Here is a 15,408-nt window from a genome sequence, read left to right as displayed (position 1 = left end):
TAAAAAGATGTGCAAATGGTAAACTGCAGTCACGATGCACTGTTGGCCCGATTGTGCAAATGAATATTCCGTCATGTTCCCGACTCCCGAAACCGAGAGTCTAGAATTGCCGCCTGCATCGCACTTGGCGCTTGCCTTGAGCAACCCATTTTGAGAGACAGAGAGAGGCGGCAGCACTGCTGAAATCACCCAGACTGTTTGGGAAATTGCGTCTCGCAGATCGTTTTCAAAAGACTGATTTTATAATCTGTGTGGATTCATTTACTAATACAACCTACATGCTAAAGTGAATCAATGGTTGCAGGAATTTCCCGCATTATAAGTGGGAGACCTGCGGGAATGATTAGAAGTATGCGCAATACACGCAATCCTGTGCCAAAATTTGAGCCCTGATGTGGTTATTAAGCTGTTTTGTTAATAACATGTTAATATGCTGTCATTATGATGTTCTGGGTAGTTACCAGGACCCTACTTTGTGTTCCATAATGTGTTCTGATTTGTTGATAATATGTTACTATTTGGTGACTAGGATGTTCTGGGTGGTTTCCAAGATGCTGCTATGTGGTCCTTAAGGTGTTCTGAATGGTTGCTAAAATGTTACTATACATTTGCTAGGATGTTCAAGATGCTTGCCATGGCACTGCTTTGCAGTTGTCAAGTAAGGTGCTACTATGCAATTGCTAGGATGTTCTGGGTGCTGCTTTGCAGTTCCTAATGTAAGGCCATGTGACCATCAAAGTGTTTTAGCCAGCTGAAAACGCCAGCACTCTACTGAAAACACCTAGCTGTCAGCGGGTGAGCACTGAGGCAGCGCAGCATTGGTTCTTTTCAGTTGAAACGCTTTGGTTGCTATGATATGGAATATCCACGGAAGTGTTATGAGTATCTGATTTTGCAGAATGTTTGTTTCTTAATATAAAAATGCCAATACTCAATACAATGTACATTTTTTGCTCTGACTAAATGATCTAATCTAATCTAAATGATTTTGTTTCCGATGTTTTGCTTGTTGTTGTTGTCGTCCGCTGCCGCTGTACAAGTAATTGATGTACTCACGCTGTCTGACAACGCACACAGAAAGCCACCTCTCAGACAGCGTGATCCCAAATTAAATTTATTTTGTGGCTTATTGCACTTGAACGGTCAAAAACACAGTAATGTCAGAGTATTCACCAACATAGTCGGTAATGTCTTAAGAGAACGTAAACTTTGGGAAAGAAATCGGATGTGTCAATACGATCCATGCATTAGGTCTTAAAGTGACAGCAGCCTAATACAGTATACATGTAACCTTTAAAACAACAGAAGAAAAAGAGAAAATAACTCACTGCTCTTGACTGAAAACCTTGATTGACTGTAGCTTTAATATGAATCAATATGTATTTAATTCATGTAAAGACAACGCAGTTTATTTGATTATTCAGTTTCTGTATTGTTTCTCACTTGAATGCTACTGTTAAATATAACTAATGTAGTCCTACCTGACAAACTTAAAGCACTGTTCATTTCATTTGTATCTTTGTTTTATTGTATTTGTCCTATTGTTTGTAATTTGCCTCTGTTATTATTTTAACAACAAATATAAATTAAAATACCCAAAATAACTAATCATCCACCCCTAGTTTTACCTGGATGTTCTTGATGTTAAGTTTTAGGTTTATATAACTAAATATTACCAAGTTGAGCAACGAGTTTTTTTTTTGACATTGATGTGTTTTTTATATTTTTTTACAAAAGACATTGTCAGATTTGTGACATACATTTTTATGTAATGTTAAAACACTGCTGTTCACTTTCAGAAGTTGAAGTGATACTTTCTTTTCCCAGAAAGACAGTGAATATTTATTGGTAATATATTTTCAGTTTTTAAATTAATTTTACACACTTAAAGCAATATCATATTGTATATAGCATTATTAAACAAGAAAAAGTATATCACATTTTTCGTCAATATCGTGCAGCCCTAGTAAAAAGTTATTTTTTCAACTCACGTTGACCGTAAAAAAAACTACCATTGAGAGAAATTGAAAAAAAAAATACGCTAGCGTCAGAAAAAAATGCTTTGGTGGACACAGGGCCTACGGTGTTACTTGCTGTTAACAGTTGTGGTTCTGAGCGTTGATACATCTTTACAAGCACCACTAATAAAAGCTTCCATACAGATTAATGCATTTAGATGAATTGATCAAAAGCATGCACGTCAAGTGATAAAAAGAAAAAAGACAACCTTTATCTTGAACTTCCTTAGAGCAGCGTTCTCGTTCTATAGCGGATTCCCTCTCAATCCTTTCGATCTCAGCAAGAGCGTCCAGCTCTGCCTCGTCGTAGGGGGTTCCACTAACGACCCCAGGTTGCTTGGCTGCAAGTGCCCCAGTGTTCTGTAATACAGGAACCTGCTGGTAGGCCGACTGCTCCCCCGAAAGACACTGGCCAGCGGAGAGCCGCTCCTGGGGGTTCCGATGGTATGGTAAGCTATTGCACGATAGCTCGTTCTCAGCGTCTGAGCCATGCTCTAGCGCTGACAATGGCTCAGCTGACTGCTCCGTCTCTGATGACTTCACTCGAGACAACTTTATCGTTAGCTTTGTGGAGTCTTTAGTGGGCGAGCTGACAATGTCATACATGGCACCTTTCCCCCCCTCCTCTTTCATTAACTTTTTCTGCTTCTTTTTCCGTTCAGGCGAGTCTAACAGGAGGTCAGGAGCAGCATCTCTTGGAGAGGTGTAGGGTGGAGGAGACTGAAGAATCAAGGGCGGCCGAGATCCAACTGAAATTGAAACATAAATGTGTAAATGTTTTGGTGTAAAACATTTTGTCAGAGTTTGTTTTGGGGTTTTTTATGGTTGGTGCAACTTCTGCATCTTTGCACACCCCATCAGACTCACTATCCAGTTAATTCTGACATCACACATCTCAGCTTCCTGGTCCAAACGCTCTATCAGATCCCAAAAGCAAACAACATGCGGAGCTAATATAGTCAAGTCACGTCGTTTTATATAGTGCTTTTTACAATACAGATTGTTTTCAAAGCAGCTTTAGAGAGATAACATGAAAATAATGCAACAAAGTTTGTTTCCAGAAGAAAATAGCGTCACAGTTCAGCTTAAGTAAGTTCAGTGAGGTTTCATTTGTTGTAAAAAAGTTATTAATTTAGTTTATTTATATATACAGCCGTTCTGGAGAAAACCGTGATGTCTGTATAGCCTGATGAATAAGTGATGAATATACACTGTAATAGTGTGTGTATCCAAAAATCATGATCCTTACACTACCTACATAACAAAATCTCAGTTGGCCAAACAGTGATTCATCTTTCATGATTGTTAAAGGGATAGTTCACCCAAAAATGAAAATGCTTTCATCATTTACTCACCCTCATGTCGTTCTAAACCTGTAAGACTTCCGTTCATCTTCGGATCACAAATGAAAGATATTTTTAATAAATCCAGAGAGATTTCTGTCCTCCATTGACAGCTACGCAATTACCACTTTGATACTACAAAAAGTTCATAAAGAGATCGTAAAACTAGTCTATATGAATGGAGCGGTTTAGTCCAAGAGCCATGATCGCTATATACATAACATACTTAATTTGAGCTTTTATTCACATATAAACATCAACACTTAACGTGTGAGAACCAATGAGGTTCGTTCTCACGCGTCAAGCATGTACGGTTGAGCTTCTGTTTAAGTTCACCGATCAATGTTTATATGGGAATAAATTCAATCTGTTCATCATATAAAGCAATCCTGTCTCTTCAGAAAATTTGGACCGCTCAATTTATATAGATTAGATTTACGATCTCTTTATGAACTTTTTGAACTGTCAATGGAGACAGAAATCACTCATATTTCTCTTCATTTGTGTTCAGAAGATAAAAAAGTCCTACAGGTTTGGCACAACATGGGGGTAAGTAAATGAAGACAGATCTCACCCTTTAAAATATTGGTGTCCGGGACACTGTACGCCCGAAGACTTTAGTTCTGTCAGGATAGTGGTCCTATCCGTCAATCGTATCGTCAAATACGATTGACAATTAGCATAGTCAGGATTGGCGGTTTGGTTCTGTTCTGGGCAAGAACTCCCTGCGAATCCATGCAGCCTAGCATGGATAAGAGCAGATAGAGCAGCAATACCCCTCCCTCAGGCTAAATAGAACCAACATGAATGTATTGCAGATATCATTAATGTCAATATTTTAATGTACAACATAATTCAAGAATTTAGTCTGAATCGAAGGGGAATCAGGATACCAAATCCTGACTGGACGAGAGGAGAAGCTGGGGATGGATGAGGGTAATTCGCTCCTGAGAAACGCAATAGCTGCTGATAATACCCCTTATATGGATTATATGGATGCTGTGATAGTCATTGCATTTCTATAGGTAGACGTGAATCAGCTGATGCGAGCTTGACTAATGTGACCTGCCAGAACTAACGCTACGCTTGATTTTACAATAGCGTAGATTTTTTTTCTTTAAAGCTTAGCCTAAATGTGTGCTATAAACAAAGTGCTCATAAACAGCTGTTCTCAACTGAAACGAGTAGAGGATTTGACCAGATACAGTATTCCTTACATCACTACTTAAGTCAATTTCTCACAGCTTCTTGTCTCTGAATATATTGTCTTTGGGAACAGCAAGCATACTTATGCTATACATCCACGACAGACAAGCACAAGTGTACCTATAAAGTGTGTACATTCAAAATGAAAATTAATAAATGAATAAATGATTGCATTATCTCACCCGGAGTTGTTACCTACTTACTGTGGAACACAGCTGCCGCTAGTAAACACGATGACGCAAATGTACCCAAAGTACAATGTGAAAAGAGACCAATGGGGAGGAAGGAGAAGCCTAAGAATTAAAAAAATGGTATATGTAAAAAAAATGGAGGTGCAATCCACCTTTCGGGGTCCCTTCACTTCCAGCAGGAGAGCAGACGGAGCGTACAGAAAAGGAGGCATTTCTCAAAGCGGGGTCACTCTCCTGTGAAAACACAGACAACATGAGTTGTCAACATGAAAAATGTGCCAATCCGGGCCCAATTGAATTAAGAAAAATTTATTTGGAGACTGAAATATTTTTAGGGTTATAAAACCTTTTGTTGGCAAGCACTCACTTCATTTCCGAGTCTCTGGACGATGCTGATGTACTCGTCGTTGGAGCAATGCCTTGCATTGTGGTTGGAGTTGCCCGACACTTGACCAGAAACCTTGTTGTCATGGATGTTTCTCATGCCACTAGGAACTATTGGACTGGATACGGACACTGTAACACACACACACAAAAAACACGATTTTTATTTTGGAAAAATCTCCACTGATTAATCGTTCACAATAAAACCAGGAACATGCATTAAGAAAGTAAATACACATTTAAGTTTTCGATTTTTACAGCCAGGGATGGTTTTCAGTAGCATCATTCAGAAAAGGATTGGATAAAAGAAGATTCACAACTAGCAAATCTTATTAAAACCACTTTTCCTTGAGCCTTGAGGTGTTTTAAGACTACAGACACTGAAAATGGTGACAATCCTCTTGATGTTCTCATCAGAGAGGAGAGCGTGGACTCACCTTGCTGGATCTGTTGGTGCTGAGGGTAGCTGTACTGCATGTAGCCTGCGGGGCTCTGTGGTGCATATGGGCTGGGCACTGGGCTGTTCTGCTGGGGAATGTACCTGGTACCAGAACCCGCCTGAGGTTGAACATATCGGCTGTGGAGTGAGAGTGGAACTGGTCAGCATATGAGGTGGAAATGGAACCAGTTTCTTTTTCTGCATATTTTAATTTCTTTATTCACAATGATTGCAGTTAAAAATGGTAAGCTGATGGCCATTTACCTATTTAACCCAAATAAAAAGGAAACTGGAACAGTACCTGGGAGGGCTTGGAGTGATAGTGGTTTGCTGGTAGTTTGGCGCCGGACTTCCATGCATGGAATTCGGAGGCATCTTGTACGGTGGTATCATTGGCTGTTGCATTAAACCTTCGAAACATAAAATAAAGAGTAAACAAACCATGGTTTAAAATGTTGACTTCATGTGGCAAGCTGTCTGACTAGAACTCTAACAAGTAAAATTTGTTTTTATGTTGTGATCCAAATGTAAACTAAATAAACAATAATACAGTACAGTTCAAAAGTTTTGGGTCAGTAAGATTTTTGTAAACTTTATATCAAAGAATCCTAAAAAAAAAAAAATTATCAAGTTTTTCACAAAAATATAAGGCAGCACAATTTTTCAACATTGATAATACGAAATGTTTCTTGAGCACCAAATTAGCATATTAGAATGATTTCTAAAAGATCATGTGACACTAATTTTTTTTTTGCCATCACATGAATAGAATACATTTAAAAATGAAAAAAAATTATCACAATATTACTGTTTTTATGCCATTTTTTAATTAAAACTGTTGTCCATAACTTTTTTCCTGTTCAAAATGAACAATTTATATAATAACCGAATCCATTTTCCAAACCGTGCTTTTGTCTTATCCTGAATCACTACGTTATACATATAATAAGTGTTTATATTCAGACTATTTTAGACTGGTTCGGGTCGTACCACTGCAGAGTAGACTCGTCATAGATATAAACAGAGAGAAGTAGCTCCGGCTACAATATTCTTCTGCAAGGAGCATGCAGTTCGGTTTATTAACCGCTAGAGCGCCAAAAGTTACGGACTGCGGCTTTAAATAAATGCAGCCTTAGTTAGCATGAGAGACTTCTTTTAAAAACATTTTAAAAAATCTTACCAACCCTAAACTTTTAAACAGTAGTGCATGCATAGAGCCAAAATGTAAAAAAGATTACATAATGGTAGTTTCAAAGGCATTTTTGAATTTGAATGATTTAATTTGTATAAAAATTATAATTGATGTTACCACTAAATAACACTAACTACAGTCTGGGAACTAGGAAAATGGGATTTCTAATCCAGGGAGCTCAAACAGAGGCCACAGAGTAAAAGCATGCCCAGACTAAACAGCTTTATTTCTGCAGTTTCTCCTTACCGCCCTGAACCCCATATCGGGTGGGCGTACTTTTCTCCCTGAAGATATTGGGGTTCCTGGACAGCACCGTCTGTAGCAGTAGAGGCACATCTCCTTCCGGGTCATCACTCCCCAAGTTGTCCTTCAGCTCTCTGCATGCAGAATTACAAAGACGGAATGAGACACACAGATATTTAACACATCATGCAAGAAACTCATTTGGTGAGGCAGAGGTGAGATACCCACATGTGCTCAGTGGACACCTGGTTGAGGCTGTGAGCCAGCTGGGACACGAGAGTGTCGTCCCGCCGGGAAAGCAGACAGCTGACCTCCTCGGCGATCCTCCCATTATAAAGCAGACTCTTAGTGGTGGTGGCAGGTAAAGGGGAGGGGAGAGGCAGCTGATTTAACACTAAGAAATAAACACAAAAACATGAGTTATTCCTTATCACAACAGGAGACATGAACTATTTCACTCATTCTTCAGGACTTTCCATTTCGATTCAGGCACAAAGAACTGTATTGCCTTTACAAATCAAGTCCAATCGATTTGAAAGGCACGAACAGACATTTAATCCAAATCTTCAAAAGCCAATCAAAAGAGGGCATTCATCAGTATATACTTTTTCAACTGACTTTTGAAGGTACACCAAGTAATTTTCATACCCAAAAATAAATAAATAGTCCTTCAAATCGGGCTGCACGACATAGGTAAAAACTGACATTGCGATATTTTGTTTTTCTGCGATATATATTGCGAAATGAAGAAAATTCACCAGATTACTTGAATAGCTCTATTTGGAAAGAATGAATCATTCTAGAATGATTGGGGTGATTTTCTTGGGGGAGTAAATCGGCATAGAAAATAATAAACAATTTACAAGCAAGTTCCGAATTGAGTTCTCTTTCGTGTCGTCTTGCACTCAAATGGTTTAAAATCGCTTGAATGTTTATACTGACAGGACCTTAAACACAATGATAAACTTTCTACCTATGCAATTAATCCGAGAATCACATGCGTTTTGACCCGTGGTGCCTGGTCCGAATGGATAAACTACGGTCAATATTCTTGACTTCGCACATCTTCCAATGTGACTAAAAATGTATTTACAATGACGTAAACTCACATGATACATTTCTAAATTCATATTTAAAAAGGTACAACGTGTATAATTTGTTATGCAAGCTTTGGATTTGTCATGAGTTCAGTTAACTAAAAGTTTGCACGACTTACGGTCGGTGAGGCTTGCGATCCCAGCGAGAGTGGTGATAGGAACATGAGGCATATCCCCATTCATGCTGAAGAAGGGAAGGGCGCTCGCGTGGATGCACAGGTCGCTCAGTGTCGCTGCTCACTGATCCACCTTTACATCTTCTGCTGCAAGAGGAAGAAGAGGACACGATGACATCATCAGCATCATTTTCAGCATCCACGAACATTGTAATAATAACAGCGCTTCCCTTTCTGAGATATGGAAACAATAACACAGTGACATTATCAGAATAAAAATATTTTATTTAAATCTTATGATACTACAATGCTTAAGATGAGGAAAGGAAGGCTCCACAAGCAGGTTTAATTAATTGTTCATAAATGTTTTTTATTGTTTAAATCTTTGACAAATTACCTTTTTATCTCATTTTCATTACCGTTCAAAAGTACGGGTTCAGTAAGATTTGTATTAGAAATGAATACATTAGTTCAGCAAGGATTAATTGAATTGATCAAAAGTGACAGTGAAGACCCTTCTACTTCAAATAAATGTTGTTCTTCTTGAAACATCTATTCTATTCATCAAAGAATCCTCAACAAATGTAGCAAACCATTTTTTCAACATTGATAAGAAATGTTACTAGAACACCAAATTATACACGCATATTAGAATGATTTCTGACAGATCATGTGACACTAACAACTTGAGTAATGTCTGCTGAAAATTCAGCTTTGCCAACACAGGAATAAATTACATTTTTTAAAAATTATTTATATAAAAATAGAAAACAATAAAAAAATATTTTAAAATTACAAAAATATTTCACAGTATCACTGTTTTTGCAGTATTTCTGCATAAGAGACTGTAGTCGATACGATAGCGTATCTTTTTCACTGCCACTTCTTGCATTCATAATAGTTTAATAGCAATAACTTTGCAAACCCTCGTTTTTCTCACAGCATGACTACTAGCTCAAAATAACTCAATGTTTTGATCATCAACATGATAATGTTTGCTAGCATTGACATCTGGAAATCTGGAAATTAAAAAGTGGAATTTCTAAAGGAAAGTAGCTATCCACAAAAAAAGAGAATCAGGTCTTGTGTTCAGTAAAACTCTGATCATTGTCAGGTATACATTACTTTTGTGAACACAATGTTACCATAGCCATATACATAAAAACAAAAAGTGTAATTTTAAACTTACCATATTCATTATGCTCAGAACAAAAGAGGTACCAGGCATGGCCAAAACTACACGCGCATCTGCTCATCAAATGGGCTTTATTTTGTAGTTCCCCCTCCCCCTATGCTGCTAGAACTGCCTCCACTACTCTAGGAGGGTTTCCCATCAGGCACTGGGACAGGCTGCAGGAGACACTGTCCTGTTGAGACAGGAAGGTCTTCCCCAGACGGCTGCAACAAATTTGGAAGAAGCCGGAGTTTGGCTTCAGTTGCATTGAGCTGCTAAAGAGCCAATCACTTCCTCTACTGTAAACCACCAGAGTCTCTGTGAGACTCCAACATCAATTCCAAAACATAAAAGGCATGCAGCTGCCTGTGGATGCCCTGCGTTTTACTGCTATAAGAGCAACTGGAAGCAGTAGAATGGAGAAAACATTCATAAAACACAACCAAAGAAGGAAGAAATGACTTGAGAGTAATTGCAAAACCTATTTTTTTCTGATGATAATGGCCTGTAAACAAGAACTGAGATTGACCGGTTTGCTTTCCAAATCCAATATTGATTATTTTTTATGTTTAAATGTTCAATAACTGACATTTTTCATGTCTAATTTCTGCATTTTAATAAAAAAAAAAATAATAAAAAATAAAAATAAAAAATAGGATTACTAAACTAAATATATTATTACTATTAATAATAATAATAATAATATAATATGAATGCACAATGAATTTATTATTATTATTATGCATATTATATATTATGTAATAATTATTATTATTATTATCATAATTTGCACAAATGTTTTGTAATCTGAAGAGAATGGATGATTATTATTTGCATTTAGAGAAAGATTTGTAGAATCTGTACTTTTAGGTTATTTCTTACGATGAACCTTCAGCATTCGAGAACATCAGGTACAATTTTTATATAGCAGGACAAAAAACTTTCAGAATAATCCTCTACGAGTACGTTTACGATATACTAAAAACAGAAACGTTTTTTCGCTGTATTAATCATGCCAGGCCAGTAGTTGGCGATGTCACTTTGTAAAGAAACACAAGTATGCTCCTATAGATTGAACATGTAATACGCATGAGCATGCCGTCACAGTTTTCACAAATCGTGTTTTTGTAGTTTACACGGAGACTATAACGGTATCGTTTTCATAAACCTGCATTTTGAAACACATTTTCAAAAGTTTGAGTTTTCAGGCCCTGAAAACTACGTTGTCGAGAGAATGAACGGCCAAAGCACATAAAAAGTTTTGTGGTTTTAGTTGAAAGCAGTATCGTGTAAATGGCCCCTAATTCTTCAGGTGGTATTCTCTAATTGAGGGACAAAATAAAGTAATATTTAGACCATAATTGCACAACAACAAATCAAAAAGGATGAGAGGAAACAGCGCTCCCGTATACATTTTGTCTGTCTTTGGATTACATACTGGTAGGTATATACGCCAATATAGCTCAAATATGAGGGCCGCTGTATTGATACTCCCAACAAACAGACTCTGATCAGTTCTAGATTATCTATATAAAGCTATAAACAGTTCTGAGTAGATAAATTAAATTGTACTCCATTACTGAATACAAATTACATTATAAAAATTGTAGTTAGTAATGTAATATATTACATTACACTGTTAGGTAATGTAATGCTCTTTCATTACGTATAGATTACTTTTGACCCAACTTGTTTTTATAATATTGATTTGAATAGAATCTTGATTCTATTGATAAAAAAAATAGAGAGAAAGAAAAATGTTTCCTTTTTTTATCAACAAACATGAAGTGCATAAAAAATTGCATTCCGTCAGGGTTTCCCTATATGGTTTGGGAAGAAACTGCAGAGTTCATACATTTACGAAAAGCAAATATAAAAAAGTTAAATTATAAGAAAAATTATAATTTGAAAATAAAAACAATCAAAATAAAACTATTTAAAAAAAATTAAATATGTTATTTGTTTATGCTGTGCGGCCTCTTGTTTTCCATGTTATTATAGTCTCCTGATTAGTGAGTCTGTGTGAGCAATTTCATACAAATTTTGAGAAAGGAAAATTGAAAAGATAAAAATGAAGAATTAGGGAGAATCAATGAATTCTGAATAATTTACTGCCATTTTGTGAATATTAATAATCATGTAATCAATAAAAAAGTAACTGCATTCTGACTATGAGTATTTTAAAAAGTAATATAATTTAATTACAAGTACTTCATTTTTGGAATCTGATTACATAATACAGATTTACATATGATCAATCACTACCCAGCACTGGCTATATAAATAAATATAAATATATAAACACACACAAAATATCATGGTGCCTTATAGACTAGACAACAGTGCAACAAAATTCCTGAGAAAAGTGCGACTGTGAAGTTATGTACAGTACAGGAGAAGACTCAAAAAATATATATTTTCTTGAGTGCTTATACTTGTTATTACACAAACATTGATCCAAGTTGTGACGGTGGTAATCATGAAATGAACCTATCACTCGTTACAGAACTGCACACAAATGAAATAAAGTGAAATGACAGGAAAAAAATCTACAGCAAAAGTATCAAATGATGGTGAACTGGCAAGTTATTCAAAAACACTAAAGTTCAGCTCAGGACAATCTCTATCACCTGTTTTTTATTCGTTTTTATTAAAGGTTAATACATTAATATTGGTCTGCTATGTGAAAACTCACAGATTACAGCCACAGCTCAATGTTTCTCCAGCACTAGCTGCTCCAATAAAACAACACAGCAATTTAATAAACCAAATCTGACCAAACCAAATCATAAATGCGAGCGATTTCAACTGTATTCCTTTCTCAGAATCTACAGCAATGGATCCAGAATATTGTCAACAGACACAAAACTTTGAATTTAGTTTCAGTTTTCCATTTGTGCACATATTGGATACGAACAGCTAAAGCTAACTAACCCCAAGCAGCATTTCCTTCATTCATTCATTCCTTCATTCCTAGCTGTCAAAATAAATCAACTTATTTTTCAAACCCAAAATGTTTTTAAATGGAAAAATCTCCAAAATTCCATTTAAAACACAAACTATTTAAATAATATATTTTTATTTTTATATTAAAATAACTGTTTATATATGAGTTATTGACAGTTTTTTCTGTTGATAAAAGAAGTGGTTTCATTCTGTTATTTATAAAGAAATATTAATATGTTAGCATAGCATAGAAACTCTTCGCCTTTGTAAATGAAAAGAATATTGAGCTGCAGGTAAATGCCTTTACATTTCAATAATTCATTTATATCCCCTTCACGCGACCAGCTAGTTATGAATATTTTGATAACGATTCTTTTCTGATTATAAATAGTCTCTGGTTAATTAAAGGCCAGTATCACTCAATACAGAGCTGTATACTTTACTTTGACAGATGCTCAAATGTTTGCTTTGCTATAATGCGAGGTTTTGATTCTCATTAATGAAACTATTCTGATGTCTAATAAGTGCAGCTCTAAGAAGTGTGCTTAGTTTATTCTGATGGATAGCTGATCAGGTTTGCTTTCTAATCTCGATGTTTATGTTATTGTTTACTTAGCTAGATGGTAAATAAGTTGAGCGTATTGCTTTTTTTTCTGTCAGACAGTTAATGAGGGTTGCTGTAGTATGACTATTGTTTACTCTGATGGCTAGCAAGTTTTGCTCTAATATGAGAGTATTGTTTATTCTGAATTCAAGTTATTAAGGATGGTTCTGGTATGATTTTGCCTCCTCTGACAGATGCTGAAAGCGGTTTTACTCTAAAAGCACAGAGTATTGTTTACTCTGATAGAAGGTGAATGAGGTTTACTCTGAGAGGACAGTATTGTTTACTCTGGTCTGCGGAGCTGCAGGCCTGTATGACTCTTATCTCCGGGCTTCGGGTTCAGCTCCAGACCTGCATCTCCAGACGAGCCCCCTGGACCGGTTGGGTCCGTTTAAACGGCCCGTTTTGGCCTTTCGCTTGCGAACCATCCGAACCGCGGATTCGCCTGCGGGCCCGCACCGAGCTAACGCGTATGCTAACACTGAGCGAGGGCTGCACAACACTGATAACCTTTCGAAAAGTCCGAAGCACGTCTCACCCCGACACCTGGCTACTGTGCTCCCCCACTCGGAACCAGCGAAACGGGTCCGGCGCGTTTACCTGAGGCTCTGTTGTTGAAAGCTGAAGGTGGAGGGGTTCGGGCTCGCTGTGTCCCTCTCACAACAATAATCCGGGTCGCACCGCTTCCTCTCACTGCGAACATGAAGACGGACGGGCGGCGGTCATTCCTCTCGTAGGCGCCCGCGGAAGCTCGCACTTTACTCCGGACGATGGCAGAAAGGATTCGGTTCCTAAAGGCTCCTGGGCGCTCATAAAAGAATCCACACAGACTCACTCTCTCTCTCGCAGAACAAAATGCCGACCGGAAGCACTGCTGCAGGAATGACTCCCTCCACCGGCGCCGAACCAACCAGCAGCGACCCGCCGACTTCCGCTGCCTGCTCTCCTCCCCTTCCCTCCTTCTCCCATCCGCTGCTTCCCATCCTCTCCTCTATCATCCTCCACTCTGCTTTCATCTCCCTCCTCTCTTCTTCTCACTGTAATTCAAATATCGGAGGTGTGTGTTCAGTAAACGTGTAAATTTGTATCCCGTGTATACAATTAACGTGGAGCCTTATAAGCAAAATACACTTTTTTAATTAAGGTAATTAGACTACAGGCATTGTTTTTTCATGCACAAGAGATTTTTGGGCTATTTTTCCATAACATGTCTTCTTTCAGAATGCAAAGGAAACATCCAAAATACACATTTAGGTGTTTATTACAGTAGCCTATCACACTTGATCTCTTTGTATCTGTAGCCTACATTTCAATTACAATACATATATTTTGTCAAAAATTTTCTCATGCAGTGATCCAGAAATACACTTCAATAGCACTTTCATGCACCAGACTTTCTAGTTTTATTTTAAAGGTTTTTAGAGGGGTTTGTTCATGACATTCTCCTGATTTCTATATCATTTTACTCCTAAAAACATGTTTGTTTGTTTGTTTTTTCTGTTGAAAGGATTATCTAAAATCCCCTATCTACAAACCTCAAACTCTATGTCACCTTAATACATTTTTAACCTGGCTGTATCCAATCATTAGATTCATGGTCTGTAAATGCAAATTTGTTTATATGATTGTTTTATTAAATAACACCCTATTTGCCTTAACATAACATTTCAGAAAACTTGTAATATAAAATGTAATGTCTTAATTTCCTGCGAGGCTAATTAACTGGGGAAGAAGTATAATATCAATTAGCTAAAAATATTTACCCTATTCACCAGTGGTGTCTTGCCTTAACTTTTTCACTTTTTCAATTGATAAAACTAATTAAATGTTTTGATGAATGAAAATGTGTGTGAACGTATATATTACACAAATATTTGACTGACCAACGTGATATTGTTCATGGTGTGTACAGGCATCTGCATATATGAGTTCAATATCGCCCCCTCACGGTACTAAACTAATATTTCAGGCATAATAGTTTTTACACCACTCTGAAAATGTATCAGTTAGCTTCTGTATAGGCACACAATCTTGGCTACAAAAAAGCTTTTAAACATTTCCACCAGGGACAAAAATATGCAGTTCGTTGAACACCAGTTGACCTTCTGTGACAACATGCCCCAATGACAAGACATATTGTCACACTATGGGGCTAATTGTCACTATGAAACTTGCAATTAATTAACGGTTAAACATTTTTTAGCCTGATTTGAACAGTAAAAATGTTAAATAAAACGTTAAACAGCAAAACCATAAAAAGGTAATGAAGAAAAAATGTCAAGCCATTGTTTTTGCCAGCAATTATTGTAAATAATAAATTGTATGAATGACAGAAGTCTCGAAAATATTCTAATTTAGGAGGTTTTGATCTAGATTTGTATTATCTAGATCTGGATTTGATCAAGATTATGATCTCTAGAATATAAACCCAATGTGTAGGCTAACTGGACTATGG

At 36.9% G+C, this 15,408-nt stretch overlaps 1 protein-coding gene across 5 annotated transcripts in view; it reads right to left on the bottom strand.

Annotated features, from left to right (window-relative positions):
* Positions 1-13,940, bottom strand: part of nipblb (NIPBL cohesin loading factor b) — a 37,511-nt gene extending 23,571 nt beyond the window's left edge. For 2 of the 5 annotated variants that reach the window (XM_079600493.1, XM_079600495.1), the window contains exons 1-9: positions 13,554-13,940; positions 8,233-8,376; positions 7,245-7,410; positions 7,050-7,150; positions 5,883-5,991; positions 5,580-5,719; positions 5,126-5,274; positions 4,911-4,992; positions 2,228-2,767 (exon numbers count right to left, since the gene is read on the bottom strand). In XM_079600493.1, coding sequence (XP_079456619.1) covers positions 2,228-2,767; positions 4,911-4,992; positions 5,126-5,274; positions 5,580-5,719; positions 5,883-5,991; positions 7,050-7,150; positions 7,245-7,410; positions 8,233-8,296 — 1,351 coding nt within the window. In that variant the 5' untranslated portion in view covers positions 8,297-8,376; positions 13,554-13,940. Of the gene's footprint in view, positions 1-2,227; positions 2,768-4,910; positions 4,993-5,125; positions 5,275-5,579; positions 5,720-5,882; positions 5,992-7,019; positions 7,151-7,244; positions 7,411-8,232; positions 8,377-13,553 lie in introns of all 5 variants that reach the window. The other 3 variants (XM_079600491.1, XM_079600494.1, XM_079600492.1) reach the window with 3 other exon arrangements.
* Between the last annotated feature and the right edge of the window lie 1,468 nt (positions 13,941-15,408).

Source organism: Phoxinus phoxinus (genome assembly GCF_949152265.1).
Source record: "Phoxinus phoxinus genome assembly, chromosome: 23".
NCBI lineage: Eukaryota > Metazoa > Chordata > Actinopteri > Cypriniformes > Leuciscidae > Phoxinus > Phoxinus phoxinus.
The sequence above is the reverse complement of the archived record's forward strand: the minus strand, read 5'-3'. Positions and strand labels throughout refer to the sequence as shown.